At 34.2% G+C, this 19,093-nt stretch overlaps 1 protein-coding gene across 1 annotated transcript in view; it reads left to right on the forward strand.

The window, feature by feature from the left end:
* Positions 1–2,962: 2,962 nt before the first annotated feature.
* Positions 2,963–19,093, forward strand: part of si:ch211-168k14.2 (phospholipase D1) — a 54,534-nt gene continuing 38,403 nt past the window's right edge. The window contains exons 1-10 of the mRNA XM_056465472.1: positions 2,963–3,115; positions 5,368–5,525; positions 9,665–9,841; positions 11,612–11,742; positions 14,071–14,216; positions 14,507–14,624; positions 15,096–15,161; positions 17,014–17,072; positions 17,169–17,261; positions 18,248–18,400. Of these exons, the coding sequence (XP_056321447.1) occupies positions 9,685–9,841; positions 11,612–11,742; positions 14,071–14,216; positions 14,507–14,624; positions 15,096–15,161; positions 17,014–17,072; positions 17,169–17,261; positions 18,248–18,400 (923 nt within the window). The 5' untranslated portion in view covers positions 2,963–3,115; positions 5,368–5,525; positions 9,665–9,684. The remainder of the gene's footprint in view (positions 3,116–5,367; positions 5,526–9,664; positions 9,842–11,611; positions 11,743–14,070; positions 14,217–14,506; positions 14,625–15,095; positions 15,162–17,013; positions 17,073–17,168; positions 17,262–18,247; positions 18,401–19,093) is intronic.

Consider the following 19,093-nt stretch of genomic DNA (forward strand, 5'->3'; position numbering starts at 1 on the left):
GAGAAGAATAGACGGCGTGACGTCACGTGACCCGAGTCAGCCGAGTGGATGTAATGTTGTTGAGGACTTGCAAACAAATGACAATTACTGAACTGTAGATGAATTAAATGTGCAAAATGTCGAGCAGTGAGGCAGTTCACTGTGTATACTTCATCTAAATCTGTTTTAAACTATATTTACTTTATTTGGACATTTAAAAATGTTATTTTTATGCAATTTTAAATGGTTTAAGATGAGTATTACGTTCTGAATAAAACACATTCACTGTAGACACACCATATTACAAGTCTATGATGCATTACTCCACATAAAGTTTCTTATGATGAATAATGCTAATTTAGCCTAGCTTATATTTTCAGATGTAGACTTTTTCAAAGTGTAAACATGAAAGTCAATGCAACAAGCTCAATTAATGTATTGAAACAAAATATGACCTGGAGACAGAGTCAACAACAGAGTCAAGAAGATCCAAATGATGGGTTTGCATTTATAATGATCTAAACCAGAGATGGCCAAAATAGGGCCTGCAGGCCAAAGTTGGGCCATGGTAACCTTTGAGTTGGTCCACCATCCCATCTGAGAAGAGAGGGAGAATGATGGGTTTAGAGATTGTCATTTCAAATTTAATGTAACCTTTTATTTGTTTGTTTTATTGTTAACAGAAATGAAACATTTCAAGTTGGTGGTCAAAATGGTGGGCATCACAGTTGTGCAGTGGGTAGCACGATTGCCTCACAGCAAAAAGGTCTCTGTTTCGAGCCCCTCTGGGTCAGTTGGCATTTCTTTGTGGGGTTTGCATGTTCTCCCTGTGTTCACGTGGGTTTCCTCCGGGTGCTCCCGTTTCCCCCACAAGTCCAAAGACATGCTCTATAGTAAATTGAATAAGCTAAATTGGCCGTAGTGTATGTGTGTGAATGCAAGAGTGTGTGGGTTTTTTCCCAATGTTGGGTTGTGGCCGGAAGGGCATCCGCTGCATAAAACATATGCTGAAGAAATTGGCGGTTCATTCCGCTGTGGCAACCCCTGATTAACAAGGGGACTAAGCTGTAAAGAAAATGAATGAATAAATGAATGAAAGTTAAATGGTGTCAATTAGTCAGATTTAGGACTTTGGTGATCAAATTTAAGGCAAAGACAGATTCTGCTTGATTAGTGTATTCAGTCTGAACACCGCTGTGTTATAAATGTGATTGTTTTATGTTTTTACTGCAATAGTTATCAATTTAAAAAGTTATACTGTATTAGTTAATACAATTCGAAGTAATATTTTCTATTTGTTTTTAAATATTATGAAATAAATTTGAAAATTATCCGTGGCATCTTTAATGCAAAATAGTTTGGTATATTTATCTCCGGCCCACGGCTATCAATGATATTTGGTTTTTGGCTCTTCATATGAAAAATTATGGGCATTCCTAATCTAAACTAAAGGATTGTAATATGAAACAAGTGGTAAATTGCATGTTTTCCACACCCTAAAGGTTCCCTGTACAACAAAACGCAGATAACATTCATTCATTCATTTTCTTTTCGGCTTGGTCCCTTTATTAATCTGGGGTCGCCACAGCGGAATGAACCGCCAACTTATCCAGTATATGTTTTAAGCAGCGCATGCCCTTCCAACTGCAACCCTTCACTGCGAAACGTCCATACACACTCATTCACACCCATACACTAAGGACAATTTAGCTTACCCAATTCACCTATACCGCATGTCTTTGTACTGTGGGGGAAACCGGAGCACCCGGAAACCCACGCGAATACGGGGAGAGCATGCAAATTCCACACAGCTACCCACTGCACCACCTTGAAGTATAATACAGTGAAAGGTAACAAGATGATACATGCCTCCATATTATCTATGCCCCACACCAGGTGTCTCTATAAAGTAAAACTTTGGCTATGATATACTGTAGCTTAATACTGGAGGCATCTGTACATTAAGACCAACAGATCTTATTCATTTATTAATTTATTTATTTGCCAATATGCAGTCTTTTTATTTTATGTATTTATTTTATTTTTCATAAAAATACTCGGGAATTTAAAGAATTCAGATTTCCTTGTGTCACAATTATGACTTTATAAATAAGTAATAAATATGAAATAATTTAACTCATACAGTCAGAACTCAAACCTATGATGTGGCAAGAGAACACTTAATAGCTTTATTTCCAGAAAATTACAAATGGTCAAAATATTCTTTAACCTGTTGTCAGTTTCTGCAAATAAATGCTTTAAGTTTATAGTATTCTTATATTTGAAATTATTTAATTACATTTAAAGACACACGCTCTCTTAAACGTCAAGATATTGTACGCTGAGACAGATAATTTCCCCCTGTATATTATAAATTAAAACACCAAAGATTTTGGTTTGATTTTACTCAAAACATACACATATTCAAATACAAAGAACTTATAGTAACTTTGAATTGGTCTCTTTTTAAAATGTATTCTAATTATATTTAATTTAATAATTTTTTTATTATTATTAATTTATCAGTGCTGAATATTGAATGTTCTGTGTAATTTGTATATAGATAAAACCCACAAAAATGACTTGCAATTTTATGATTTGAATCCTGTAGTGTTTACCTTGGACAAAAACTAATAAAACCTTTCAGCTACAAAGTTGATAACATGTCGTAATGATGATTGTCCAACTTCTCTCCTTGTGAAGCGCTGACACAGCACTAATCGCCCAGCAGCACAAACACCATTGCGGCCAGTCCTGCCCCAGTCCCTTCTCATGAGGGCTGACATCACAGAGATTAGCTGTGGCTCTCTGACTCCTGGTACAAACATTTCAAACACAAACACTCACACCAGTGGCAGTGGCTTTGCGCTATCAATAGAGGCTTTGAGCATGCAGTGAAACCGTTCCCTTGTTCCCCTATGGTGCGATGATACATTGTAAGCGCTGTGAATGGAATTGTCCAGTCATATTGCTGACATAATTCAAAAGAGGGCAACAGTCCTGAAACTCCTCGGCAGAAAGCTGTTATCTGAGTTGCCACAGAGATTAAGACTAGATTGAGATGCAGTACTAACAACCTGTGGTAATATTGTGTCTCTTAGGATAAGTGTTCATCCACAACTGGCTTTAAAATGAGGTAAGAACTCTTTATGTTTTCTTAGTTTGCCATCCTGCTGTTTCGAGCTGTAGTCTTTTCCCCTCTTCCAGCACTGTAATTCACTTTAATGAAAGAATGTGCAGTTATAGTGGTGATTGATTTAGTCTGATGCAGAACATTTGCACAATAACGTGCTCTATTACGTGCATAATGAATTGCCTGTGTCCCGTTAGTGCTGTAAGAGAATGGAGACTCACATCCTGTCTAATTAAACCACAAACTAATAACCTTATTTACATTGCGCTTGTCACACACATATGATTATTATCATGAACAACTCGCTTCCTACATGAATGTATGACTCTGGATCCCCCACTGATTCAATCTAATCCACTAAACTATGTGTTCTCATAACAAGAATAATAAATATATATGACTCTTATATTATCTGAATGGCCACAGTGGTATACATAGAATAACTTTATATTTTGAGTTGATATTAACAAAATAGCTTTCTCTGTTGATCTCATACTGATGGACTGACTGAATAAATGCACTGATTAAAATTAATTTCAGCTGTTGTTATAGAGATGTATAAAGTCAGACTAAAAATATACTATACACATTAAATGATAATTCAGAGCAATAATAAAGTTAGTGAATAATCAAATTATAACATTTATAATTAAAACGTTAACCAAATTTGGCTGTTAAAAACTGTTTTTATATTACATTTTATTTGTTATACTAATTTTTTTTGTCCTGATACAAACATTTCTCTTAGATTTGGTATTATCAAAGCAATTTAAAAATGTACATAGAAAAAGTTAAATAGAAAAATTAATTGTAATAAAATATTCATAAAAGTTCTATATATTTTTGCATTGACATGTACCATATACAGAAGCAACAGCCTCATATGTAGGCCCACATGGAATCTGTGTGTGCAGAAATCTGCAGATCTTTAGCCCATCATTGAGTTTACTTAATTGCTTATGTAAATGTGTGTAAATATATATATATTGGATTAAAAAAATAAAATAAAATTATATTTCCCAAATGATGTTTAACAGAGCAAGAAAATTTTCACAGTATGTCTGATAATATTTTTTCTTCTGGAGAAAGTCTTATTTGTTTTATTTCGGCTAGAATAAAAGCAGCTTTTATTTTTTTTAAAAAACATTAAGGTCAAATTTAAGGTCAATATTATTAGCCCCCTTAAGCTATATTTTTTGATAGTCTACAGAACAAACCATCGTTATACAATAACTTGCCGTATTACCCTAACCTGCCTAGTTAACCTAATTAAGCTAGTTAAGCCTTTAAATGTCACTTTAAGCTGTATAAAAGTGTCTTGAAAAAGATCTAGTCAAATATTATTTACTGTCATCATGGCAAAGATAAAATAAATCAATTATTAGAAATGAGTTATTAAAACTATTATGTTTAGAAATGTGTTGAAAAAAAATTCTCTCCTTTAAACAGAATTTTGGGGAAAAATAAAAGGGGGCTAATAATTCTAACTTCAACTATATATATATATATATATATATATATATATATATATATATATATATATATATATATATATATATATATATATATATATATATTCTGTTTTTATGTTAATTTCAGTAATATTATTAACTAATATTCACGTTTATATAATTTATTTTCAAAACAGTTTTTAAAGTAGTATTTTTAGTTGATATACTGTATGTGGAGGCGTCACGGTGGCGCAGTGGGTAGCACAATCGCATCACAGCAAGAAAGTCGCTAGGTCGAGCCTCGGCTGGGTCAGTTGGCATTTCTGTGTGGAGTTTGCATGTTCTTCCCGTGTTCGCGTGGGTTTCCTCAGGTTGCTCCAATAGGTGAATTGCGTAAGCTAAATTGTCCGTAGTGTATGTGTGTGAATGAGTGTGTATGGATGTTTCCTAGTGATGGGTTGCAACTGGAAGGGCATTCGCTGCGTAAAACATATACTGGATAGGTTGGTGGTTCATTCCGCTGTGGCAACCTCCAGATTAATAAAGGGACTATGTCGAAAAGAAAATGAATGAATGAATGACTGTATATAAAACTTGCCTTGTTTACCAAACAAGGGGATCTAATTGGATTTACATTGTGAACCTTAAATAAAAGTTAAAAAGTTATTATTTTTCATGTTTTTAGTTGCCATATACCCAAAAGATTTTTTTTGTGCTAAATTCTGCGCAGAAATAGCAAAAAAAATGCTGTTCATAATTCTTGTGTCAATATAAACTGATTTATTTGTCTGTATTGTCTTCTAGTTAAAGAAGTAACACCTTTGCCCGCTGCCCATCTTTATCCTGCCAAAGTCAAGATCCTGTAGGGAGAGGAAAATAGCAGTGTTCTTGACTCCGCCCCTCTGCTCAGCCGTGACCCCTTGCCGTGGCCATTAGGAAGATTCTTACTGGAGCAATGACAGGTGAAATGAAGCACAAAATATTCTGTGTTTCCTTTTTGCTTTCTCTCTCTCTCACTTTGACACAAATTGGAATGAAAAAGGCTGTAAATATTCATAAGCAAAAATGTGAAGCAGGCATAAAATAAGTACAGTGAAATGATAAAAGATTCTATTATTATCACTGGCTTGTAATACTTTTTAATGCGTGCACACACACATATAAAGAAGACTCTTACACTCACCAAGGCTTCATTTAATTCATCCTAAAATACAACTAAAGAAGTAAAATAGTTTTCATCACAAAATCACTAGTTTATTCATGTGTTGGCAAAGCTGATTTTTCAGCAGCATTTCTTCAGACGTAATGTCACATGACCCAGAAATTATTCTAATATGCTGATTTGCTGTTCTAAAAGTGTATTATTATTATCAATGCTAACAGTTTGCCGTTATTTTATATTGATTCATTTATAAATGAATCCTATATATGGATTTTGCATTCATTATTTCCACTTTCATTTTTACATTATGGAAACAAAACAGACAATAAATCAGCTTTTTTAGGATTATCAATTTCGAAAACAGTTTGCATTTGCATTTTCCCATCAATTTTATTTTCATTTATTTATATTGAAAAACCCTTCATACATACAATATTGCCTAAAGAGAAAGAGATGGGCCAAATATCACAGTTCTCTTGGATGTACTCTATCACAGTGAATTTAGTTTACTACAAAAAGTAACTCAAAACCCATCTATCATTGATCTAAATGTTTGTGGAAGGTTCATAAAAAAAACAAAAAAAAACAAGGCATATTATACATGGATGACATTTACAATCATAATATGGAAACTGGCTGGGACAAAAATAAAAAATTGAGGTGTACATGGACAATGAAACCAAAAGAGACATTATAAAATGATTATAAGATAATTATAAAATAAATAATGAAATAAAATTAATAAATAAACATACAATAGTCTTGTAAAAGTCTATCAGTTTAGTTTATCTGCAAAAATCTTATGAATGGTTCCCAAAATGTACAATTTGTCACTTAGTGTGAATCTCAGTTGTTCTAAGTGTAACGTCCCATCAAATTTTTGATGAATAGAACAGAATTTATATTTGAATCATAATAAAATAATTGATTTAGATCATTTCTTTAAAGAGATAATTTCTTTCAAAATGAGTACAGAATATTATAAATAATATTGATTTCTTAATGTTATTAATCTAAATAAAGAAAACCCTAATTTAACACAGCTGTTTAAGTTATTATAATGAATTTCTTCCATTGTTTAGTTGCGGAAATGGTTTGTGGTCCGTGACATTGCGTGATATCCAGCCATTTCCTCACTTTCATGCCATTTGACCCTGACCTTTCCTTTCTTTTATCATTACATGTACCGTCAGATTGCAAAAAAATCAATGTCTGTCACCCTTTCTGGGATCACAAGACATTACATCCCCATGTTCTCTGATGACTTGTCTGTCACTTTGCATTTGGGCCACTGGTCAGGAGAGAGCGAAGGAGCCCCTCATTAGCAGATCCCCCCTCATATAAATACCAAAGTGCTGCAACCAGCCAACTGATATTAAATCCATATTTCATGCATTTCGCATATGGGGGCAATTATCAGTGTCCAAAAAAGAAAAAAAAAACGCTATTAATCCATATTTAGCTGACAAAAACACTAAAATGCAGCTAAATGATTTAAGTGGTGTCTGTAATAAGTAGATACAGTAGTTTTGGGAACAAATAGTAATTGTGTTAAAATCTGGTAAGAAACACTTTAAACATTTTATCTGTTGTTACTGACAGACGTACACAAGTCAGCAAAGTTAGCAGTCAGCAGGCTATAGCGTCAACAACAGAGACAGGGAAACACATAAATGACAAATATCCTTCAACAAAACAAGTTTACATTTGCATCCATGTTTATATAGAAAAATATAAACAAAAACGTACCGTTAGCTCGACAAATTGCAATGCTGCCTCTCCGCATGCTGCCATGACACAGAAAATTATGAATTCCACACTTGCCGCCTGGATGTTGACGAATGCACACTTTCCAGAACCAAAATCTAATATTTATGGATAAGTTTTACAAATTTTGAAATGTTTATCACATAATGTTGAATCCAACTATTATGTATTTTACCTGGTAGCTCATAAAATTAATTAAAGGGAACTGCTTTTAATGGGTAGCCTTTAACACCCCCTGAGTATTTTTTTACAGTATATATTTTCATACATGCTGTTTTTCATATACAATTTCTTCATGTTGTCCCAACGCAAATCAATTCCTTTTTTTCTGTTTTTATTTCTTTTAAAATTTTACAAAGTGGATTGAACATAAAACAATTAAGTTCTCCTCTCAAAAACTTGAGAGTTGTTTTGTTTCAACTCACTTTAGATAAGTAGTTTGAACAAGTAGCAAAATCATTTTTTTGAGTTTAGTCTAAGTTAATAGGCTTAATAGACTTAACTAAAACTAATAGTTATAACCAAACTTCAACAGTTGATTGATTACATTAAGAATTGCTGACTTTTACTGTATTACAAGTTTTACCATTTAAATATGCAAATTAGGCATTATACATTTATTCATTAATTTTCTTTTCGGCTTATTCCCTTTATTAATCAGGTGTCATCACAGCGGATTGAACCGCCAACTCATCCAGGATACGTTTGAAGTCAGAATTATTAGGCCCCCTTTGATTTTTTTCTTTTTTAATTATCTCCCAAATGATGTGTAACAGAGCAAGGGAATTTTCTCAGTATGTCTGATAATATTTTTTTCTTCTGGAGAAAGTCTTATTTGTTTTATTTCAGCTAGAATAAAAGCAGTTTTAAATTTTTTTAAACCCAATTTTAAGGACAATTCTTAGCCCCTTAAGCTATATAATTTTTTTCGATAATCTACAGAACAAACCATTGTTATACAATAACTTACCCTATCCTGCCTAGTTAACATAATTAACCTATTTAAGCCTTTAATGTCACTTTAAGCTGTATAGAAGTGTCTTTAACAATATCTACTCAAATATTATTTACTGTCAGCATGGCAAATATAAAAGAATTCAGTTATTAGAAATGAGTTATTAAAACTATTATGTTTAGAAATGTGTTGAAAAAAATCTTCTCTCCCTTAAACAGAAATTGGGGAAAAATAAGCAGGGGAGCTAATAATTCTGGGGGGCTAATAATTCTGACTTCAACTGTATGTTTTATGCAGCAGATGACCTTCAAGCCGCAACCCAACACTTGGAAACACCCATACACTCTTGCATTCACAAACATATGGCCAATTTAGCTTATTCAATTCACCAATACCGTATGTCTTTGGACTGTGGGGGAAACCGGAGCACCCAGTGGAAGCCAACGTGAACAAGGGAAAAACATGCAAACTCCACACAGAAATGCCAATTGACTCAGCCGGGGCTCAAACCACCGACTTTCTTGCTGTGAGGCAATAGTGCCACTGTAATGCTCCAAATTAGGCATTATTTTATTAAATATTCACTATTTTGTGTATAGTTCTAGCACACAAAACTAAACACTGGAAAAAGTCAGGTTTAACATTTTTGCTTTCAGGTTTAAAATTCCTTATTTTAAAGTGAAAGCTTATTACAGAGGGGATTTTGGGTATCTTATCAAAATACTGTAAACAGCTACAAAAAGACATACATTTTGACAGCTTTTGTTCAATAAATGGTTGTATTTATTTAAGGAAATTATGTATGAAATCTCTCTTTGTCAAAATCCTTTATAATACAGATCTGAATAAAATGGTAAAGTTTGGTGTGTGTAAGTGCTGCTTTTTTATTCTGCTCAATTCAGAATAAAAAAAACCTCATTGTGAGAAAACTGCCTTTAAAATATGTATTGTAATTGAAAACTACCAACACAAATGGATAACGTGCAGCAAATGAAACACTTAAAGCTGGATTTTGGATGTTTTCTTTATATTACACTATAAAAAGAAAAACTTCAAGAAAAAACAAAAAGCCCAAAATCTCAATAAAGACAAAAGTGTGGAAAAAATCTACCTGCAGTGTCTCAGCTTAAAAAAATATGATTCTAAAAGCATTATACAGTTCTTCACATGTTGCTCTTTTGTATGATGTGTTGAAGTAATGTTCATTGTTTTTGTAGATGCAAGCAGTTAAGTGAAAATGTCTGCCAGGGGCCGTCAGGGGCCTCCTAAACTGGAGCGACTGGAGTCCGTCATGAGCCAGTTCTCTGGCAGTTTGGACCAAGATGAGCTACAAGATGACCCTGAGGAACTGGACTTAAGCGGCCAAACTGACCTCTGTGGCGGTGAACTGCTGGGTCAGTACATCTTTTATCAGTGACCTCACAGGCAAACTGTTATCATTGTAGTCTGTAGTAGAGTCAGCCTGATGCTCTAGAATGGATTTTTAGATGTCGGAGCTAGAATTAAAAGCAGCATCTCTGCACAGCTGATGTTGATATATGAAGTAAGATGTGAATATGAAAAGATGCAATACAGCAAGCTATTGGTCACATTTTATTTTAAGGTACAATTTTCACTAGGCAAAAAACTATTAAATAAGACTTTTAGTTCAATAAACTCCTTATTTGCTGGTTATTAAATGTTATTAATGTAGCAGTTAGTTTTAGTTATTTGGTTGAATTAGGGATAAACAATAAGATCATGCAGAATATGTACGTAATAAGAAAAATACAGCCAATATTTAAAACATAGGCAGGTATTAAGGTAAGATAAGGTAAAACTTTATTGTCCCAGTTAGAGAAATTTGTCTTGGGCACTTGCTCTCAGCTGCAGTCATCACATACATAGAAAAATAAAACAAACAACCCCCCCCAAAAAAAAGGTTGCATACCCACCTCCATATACACATCAATAAATAAAAACAGAGATATTCTCAGTCTAAGCCACAACTATTTAATAGCTTAACGCTCATCAGATAAACAGAGTAGTAGATTAATAGAGTAGAGTAGTAATAGGCCACTAGTTAATGGTAAGAATTGGTCCCTATATTAAAGTGTTACCAAACCATCCTCTTGAATACTCAATTAAAAGTTGTATATAAAAACATAATGGTACCTTTCTGCAGTACCTGGAGGTACCAATTCATTCATTATAAACTGAGAGGTGCCTGCTTATTTTTTTAAGCAGTTTGTGAAGATCATAACAGGTTTAGCATGTTAAAGACATTCGCAATCAGAGATGTTTTGGTCAGGCCAGAAAAGTCCAAAGTGATCTATTCATTACAGACTTTGTGGTCTCTTAATAACTGTTTACAATTATGTGCAGGCTTATCTCCTTATTGGTCTTTAATTTATGATACAATTCATTTAATTAATTCATCCTTTTAATTAGGATTTTGATATTGTTTTCAGCTAGATACAGTATATATACATTTCAATGTTTATTTTAAAGTGAATTTCTAGTATAAATGCAATGTTTGTATGTACTGTATTTACACATGTCAGATTTTGGTAACAGTATTGCAAAAATTGCAAACCTCATATAAAATAAATAGAAAATCCAGCTCATATAATATTTATTTTAACCTCCTGAAGTTGACGATCAATTTTATTCCTGAATGTTTCAAAAAAAGATTTTAGACAATTTTTTTGTGCCGCATTCAAAGAATGCTCACTTCCAAACCAATGCACATTCATTAATATTTCAAGGAACAAATATGTTAATTTCAGCAGGTAAAAGCACATACTTACTAAAATCATTATCTGATGCAGAGCAGATTTAGCCTTCAGAAACTCTAAAGCACACAGCGTACTATACACCTCCAGCTGGAGTCTTCAATCGCTGTCCTGCTGACAATCAAATGGAGCCTCTCCATGCCATTACTGCACAACTTCAAAAGATGAAAAGCCAAACAAACTATTTCTAAAGTAGCTGTACTTTTAGATTGCTATGATGTTATCAACCATTTTAAAATACAAGGCCGACATGAGTCTGAATGATTACCGCAGCACAGCATCAAGGTGTGTCCATGTTTTCTTATTGATCTCAACCGGCTCATGTAATCATTGCTTGAGATAAAATCAGTACACTCACTGTAACATTACAATGTTATGATTATTTTTCAGAATCAAGGAACATATCCTTTCAAACAATATACAATTTTCTTCCGTTCAAGTCCCTGGAAGGTGTCATATTCCTGGAAGATGTGCCGATTCTGGTACAAGTGACAGAAGTGGAGCGATTCACATCTTCAAGGGTAATAAAAATATATATAAAAATGAAGAATTTGACTGAATGAAAAGTTTATTTTAATAATCAATTTTTATACAGTTGAAGTCTTAGGGCCATATTATACACCCGGCACAATAAGGCGCAAGACTTGTTTGGCACAATTTGTTGCTATTCAGAGCAGCGCAACAGTAATTTTCACGTATTGTTGGCACATTGCTATTTTGAGGAACTAAAAAAGACAACCCAGGCTCATTCTGAAAATGTACCTCTACAGACGTTTCTGGAGAACGCGAAATACATGCCGGCGGCACGTTTTTCTGCAGTTTTTGTTTTCGCTAATCCACGAGAGGCCGCTATGTATGCTTTTTGAGATCTCAAATTTCCCTCGCGAGTGCCATTCGCACCTGCTGTTCTCGCGTAACCCACCAGAGGCCGCTGTTGACTGACATTTTGACAGACTTTTAGACTGACTGAGCGAACGATCGACTGACCCACCCTCTCCCTTCCCTAAACCCAACCGATTTAATCGATTGACCTACCCACCTACTTCCCTAAAGCCAACCAACACGTTTCAAAAGCAATCCAAAAAAAGAAAAGCCATCGTCTGATTTTTTTTTCCATGTTTTCAGATTTGAATTATGCCTCTGCAGATCCAAACGCTTTCACATTGCTTAATACACATAAGATGTACAGCAATACACAAATATCTTTACTTAAGAAAAAAAATAATAAAGGATTAAAATGTTACAAAAATTATTATTTTCTACATAAATATAAAAACAACTACCTCCATGCCTCATCTCGGGGGACTTTTTTTAGGTATATTCATGACAATTTGCATTTGTATAATGGTATTATTGTTAATAGTATTATTTATTACATGCATATTTATATTTGTTTTAATAAAAACAAGTTTAGATTTGGGTTTTGGAGTCGTATGCATCAACATATAGGGCATAAGATTAGGACGTGTGTTTGGATAAATATTTTGATCACATTTTATTATTATTGTTCATTTATTTGTTTACCTGAAATTAGAACTTTATTAAATTAAATCTTTGCGCTTAGCAAACTAAATTAAATATGTAGGCTAATAGATATCTTCATTGGAATGTGTACAGTTTCCTTATCCACAAAAGTAATGGAGGACAGTAAAGAGTAAAAGTAAAGTAAAGAGAAAATAAAGAGGCAGATTAGAGGAGGCTCGTTCATTAACCTCAAGTTGCAGATGGTCTGTTTAAGTGTTTTCTTGCTAGTGAAATGTTTAGCTTTTTCACTTACAAAGTCCGCCATGTAAATAGCAAATGCGCCATGGCACGGAGCCATTGACTCTTAAAGAAAATAGGAGATGAGGCTCTGATTGGTTTGATGCATGTTATGCTCAAAACACACCATAGTGATGTTTTATAAACAAATTTCGGGAGGAGCATGCGCAGAAGTTTCAGTATCAAATACGTCATTGACAATTATTCTATTATACAATCAGTTCTTGACCAAACCCCTATATATACCAATATATATATCCCTCCACCACCCCGTCACCTCACCTCTTAAGCATTACAATCCCGGGGGGAGCGTTCTGGGGCCAGGCTAGATACTTCGCTTGAATCCCAATTCCTCTCTGTTTCCTGATAAGAGGAATAACTCAAGTTTGTGTACCTTCCCCGAGCTCAGAGCCCTCTCCCCGGACAGTACGCCAAATACGCTTTATTCTGAAACTATTGCAAGTGTGAACTCGTGAAACTCATTAAGCGAATAAGCACAACCCTGTTAGACCATGCGCCGCGTCGCAAACTGTATTTTTCCGTCCTTAAAATAGCAAGTGGACTCGGACATGCCCTTAATGCTTTTGCACCATGTGCTTTAAACTTTGCGTCTAGATTGTTAAAATAGAGCCCTTAGAGTTTAGCCCTCCTGAATTATTACCCCCCCCCCCCCTATATTTTTTCCCCAATTTATGTTTAAAAAAAAACAAAATACAACTGATTTCTTTTATCTTTGCCATTAGGACAGTACATAATATTTTACTAGATATTTTTCAAGATACTAGTATTCAGCTTAAAGTGAATTTAAAGGCTAAACTAGGTTAATTAGGCAAGTTAGGGTAATTAGGCAAGTTCTTGCAAGTTTTTTTTAATTGAAAACTGCTTTAATTGTAGCCGAAATAAAACTAAAAAAAAGACTTTTTCCTGAAGAAAAATTATTATAGGAAATACTGTTAAAAAATTTCTTGAACTGTTAATCATCGTTTTGGAAACATTTAAAAAAGAAAATTGGTCTAATAATTGTGACTTCAACTGTATTTGCAAATCATATTGAGTAAGTTCTTGTTTGTTGAAATGATCCTACCAAGGTGCTGAATCCCAACTTGTACACTGTGGAGCTGAGCCATGGAGACTTCAAGTGGAAAATAAAGCGCCGTTTCAAGCACTTTCAGGCACTTCACCAGGAACTGCTAAAATTCCGAGCCCTGTTAAAAATCCCTCTGCCAAGCCGAATGTAAGATGCACTGTACTAATTTCTTCTCTATATGCACACATTCGTTCACAAACACAAAACTTGTGTTGAAAACACAGTCCGGCCCATTGCTTTTTGAGCCACTAAATGTTTTCATTTTTCAGTTGGGTGTACTCAATTTGTCCCAGATGTATTCTCGTTAGCGCCCCTGAAACTCTTTTCTCAGCCTCGCTGCACTGTTACCTCAGAGTTAATCAAATCAGAGGGTCTCACATGGACGCACAACCTAAATCTGGTCAAATATTGACAGTCAGCTTTCCTGTTTTTGACAGTCACTCGGTTAATAGGAGGTCATTCAAAGGCCACAAGAGGTTTCATGGAGAACGCATCCCAACATTACCAAGAAGACCTGATGCCCTTGTCAAAGAGGAACAGCTCATCAGCAGAAAAGTCACTTTTTTCATTTTAATTTATTGTTTAATTATTTGAACACATATATACTGTATGCATGTATACTGGATATGTGCATATTTACATAATGTACCACTTGTTTTTAGACATGTTTATATTCATTTTTAGACAACGCAATGCCACACTTTTAAACTTAAAGAGTTAAAAACTCAATATTTGGTGGAATAATCATGTTTTTTAAATCACTGCAAAGGAAATCTTCTTTGTTTTTACCATCTATCATTTTTGCCTTATGTTCTCTAAATGACAATATCGTGGTAGAATAAAACAAATAATAACATTTTACTAAAAACTCAAACCTTTATATTTTAATTCTGTTCTCAGAGTATTTTAGTTCTCTGTTTATAATAATAGATTACATTAGATTAAGGTACATAAAATTAAAAATGATAAAACATCTGAATATTTTACCTTTCTTTCTCTGATGTTGCAGTCTTTTTATTTTAACAGATGCAGCTGGAAGACTATCTGAGGAATGTCTTGAAAAGGCCTTTATACAGAACACATCCTGCAACGGTAAGTCATATCTGAAAAAAAAATTTCTTGCAAGCTATAGGGGAGTCAAATGTCATAGAATGTAGTCTAATCATAATATTAAACATTATTGTATCACATTATTTTGATGGTCCCTTTTACGCATTTTGTTGAATTTGAGTTACATTGCATCTACATGCTGACTAATTCTCATTAGATTATACTATTAATTTGGGTTTGGGTTAGGTTAGTTACAGAATAGTGTTTTGTATTATTTTTAGTCGTTTGAGATGCAGTGACACACAGTCAAATATTTTGCCAAGCAGATCCACCATCTTTGACGCTCATAAATTATAATAAAGTCCTCGTGCTGCATGTATTAGGAGGTTTGCTGAAGGTGCAGCTGATGTGCAGCGAGGGGTTTGCATCTTTAATAAACTATGACAGTTTATTAAGAAAAGTAAGAATGATTAATAAATACACATAAAATAGTCCTTTAAAAGTGATGTCGCGTCTTTGGTTTTGCTGCAAGTGTACCGCACCAAAGCCCAACCGAACTGCGCTCTGGCACACCTCTTCCAACCGGGCCAAGGCCGGCCAAATGAATCGCGACTGGGCCCAATTCGGAGCACTCACACTTTTTAAACGAACCGGGAAACGCACCTGGGCAGGGTTCGGATAGCATAGTGTGAGTGAAGTTGACATGTACTTGCAAAGTTTATAGTCAGTTAAATATCTTTTGAAGGAGCAGTATCAGCAGATATTAAGCTGACAGTCAACTAATACTCAAATGAGAATTAATTGCCATGTTGTTGGAATGCAACTTTTAGTCAACAAAATGTGCAATAGGGACAATCAAAATAAATTATTAGCAACATAATATTAAAGAAATGAACATTTCACCATTTCTGTTTTTGATAATTTGTTTTGCCACCGTCGCTGAAATGGGTTGTTTCAATAACACTACCTGAGCAGCGGCGTTAAATACACAATAAAACCTCACTCATGCATTTGTAAAATGAATGAGGCAAAAAAAAGTAAGTGCAATTACACGTTCATTCGAATGATAAAATGTACCTGATTTAAAGCTATTAAACTTAATATACAAAAATAAGTGTGTGCTGAAATATTCTCACCATTATAACAGCACTCAGATAAAAGCAGTTCATCTGTAAATCAATTGCATGTGAAAATAGCATTCAGTGATTTAACAGAAGGTTCTGGCACATTTTTTATTCAAAATTCAGTGATCAACAATGATAGCATTCTATTCAGAAAATGAACATAAAACAAAAATCTATTTGCATCCTGGCAGCATATTGTACTTTTTGTTATTATGCAAACATAATGATATACAGAATAATGACATTTGACATAAAAATGGTACTAATCTCATCTGTAGGCGCAGTGCTATTGTCTAGCATGAAAATGAGAATTGTTCAGTTACCACTGTGTCACATGATGTCAGGATGAAGGTTCTGGAAGGAACTCTACCTGCTGTGTCCCCACTCATTAAAACAAGCTCTTTTGTAGAGAAGGCCTCAGAGAGGTGATTCCACACTTAGCTCAGCGCTTCACAAGCTAATTCTCTGACAGTCACATAATTAGCATTCGTTTGCAGGGCTAATTAAAGAGTACCTGTACCCGGAAACATTCGCCCCCACTTCAGTTTTCACCTTACACTTCCCTGACTAATTATTAAGGTAGAACTGGACTGTACAAATGAGATGCCAATTTGTGCTTAATTTTAGTCTCCGTAGCTGAAATGTTTCAAAGAAGCATGTTTAACCGGGAAAAAGATGAGCAAATGTGATAGTTACTGGTGTATAGTTCATATGCATGTTTGCCGTAAAGCCGGTTTGGTGTTAATGAGGCTAATTTAATTTAATTTCAGCTTGAATTTCTGGAAGTGAGTCAGATGTCATTTATCCAGGATTTAGGACCTAAAGGAATGTAAGAATGCACTTATACTGTTGCACAATACCACTTTAGCTAAACAACAACAATTTATTGGCTTGATTTGTAAGTGTTGATCTGCCTTGCCAAAAGTGAAGGTCTAATCTTCAAGAAATCAGGAGGAAACACATTCCCTGTGTGTTACTGGTGCGGATCCAACAGCGTCTGTTACCGCTGGTCCAAAAGGTGAGAGCAGTTCATGAAAATGATCTATTTAGGAATTATACAGTTAAAGTCAGAATTATTAGCCCCCCTGAATTATTAGCCCCCCTGTTTATTTTCCCCCCATTTTCTGTTTAATGGAGAGAAGGACACATTTCTAAACTTAATAGTTTTAATAACTCATTTCTATCAACTTAATTCTTTTATCTTTGCCATGATGACAGTAAATAATATTTGACTAGATATTTTTCAAGACACTAGCATTCAGCTTAAAGTGACGTTTAAAGGCTTAACTAGGTTAATTAGGTTAACTAGGCTAATCATTGTATATTGATGGTTTGTTCTGCTGACAATTGAAAAAAATAAAACTTAGGGGCTAATAATTTTGACCTTAAAATGTTCATTAAAAGATTTAAAACTGCTTTTATTCTAGCCAAAATAAAACAAATAAGACTCTAGAAGAAAAAATATTATCAGACATACTGTGAAAATTTCCTTGTTCTGTTCAACGTAATTTGGGAAATATTTGATAAAGAAAAAAAACAAAGAGGGGCTAATAATTCTGACTTCAACTGTATATTGAAAATGAAACTTTTATTTTTCAACCCTGTTCACACTGTAAGGCCATAATACTATCTTTCTGAGAAAAACACTTCAATCAGAAGTGTGCGATTTCACAAGTGAAGACACCAAGCCCTGAAATCAATATTGCTGAATAACAGATGCTGATGTCAAACTATCTTCATCTGTGTTATTGTTTTTTCTTTGACAAGCAGCTACAGTAACATTACACTTACATAATTCACATGGCTCTTAAAAGCAAACACTGGAAGATTTGAGTCCAATTGAATTTTGCTTCTCGGATTGCGGCCTTGCTGAGCTTTTGGGTCATGGCATGTCTTCTGTTGCGCTTGTTTACTTATTTAGGTTATTATGATGTTTTCCCACAGCTGATAGAATGGCTCTCCCCCTTGTTTCAGCTCTCATGTGGTGACTGCTTCATGTTTCAGATGGCTGGTGGTAAAAGACTCCTTTGTTCTCTACATGAGGCCAGAGGATGGCCAAGTAGGCACTGTGATTCTATACGATAAGGGATTTCACATCAAAATAGGGACCCTGGAGACCGGAGTCAGGCATGGAGTCACGATTGAGAATCTTTGCAGGCAGGTTGAGATAAATGTGATTTATATTGCTGATATTTGGTCATGCGATGCAATATCGAGTACAAAAAGTGTACTGTATTGTAAATAATCAACATGCTTTCAGAAACGTTTTATATTTATACAAGGACATTTTTTAATGCCGTTTTCCTTAAACCTGGGGAAGCCAATTTAGTCTCACAGTTATGACCTTTATCTATCATGAGTTTATATTTTACAATTGTAACTTTTTTTTACATTTTTAATTGTATTTTAATAATCCAAAATATAAACTCAGAATTTTGATTGATTTTTAAATCTCACAATTGTAAATGTACAGTGCATCTCACATTTTTGAAGTTACATCTCAAAAATATGGCTTTATTTTTTTTTTAGAAATCTCAATTGACCCTTTTTGCAGATATCAGTCTAACAATCAGGGATTGATATTAACTTTTTTGATCACCAGGCTTTGTGGTTAGTAGTTTTTCAACATTACTCGCCACTCGCCATTTTCACCAGCCACAATTTTGTTGTAAGGAAAATATATATTTACATGCATACATTTGATTTTGGCATGCTAAAATTACTTAATTTACATTTTGCATTATGTTCATGAGTTCTCATTCATTTCACTTATTGTATGTTGTGTATAACCTTGCTCAATCAGCATGAACAAATATGTGGTGGTTTCATAGTGTCACATTGCAATTAGTT

The sequence above is a fragment of the Danio aesculapii genome, chromosome 9, assembly GCF_903798145.1.
Source record: "Danio aesculapii chromosome 9, fDanAes4.1, whole genome shotgun sequence".
Taxonomy (NCBI): domain Eukaryota; kingdom Metazoa; phylum Chordata; class Actinopteri; order Cypriniformes; family Danionidae; genus Danio; species Danio aesculapii.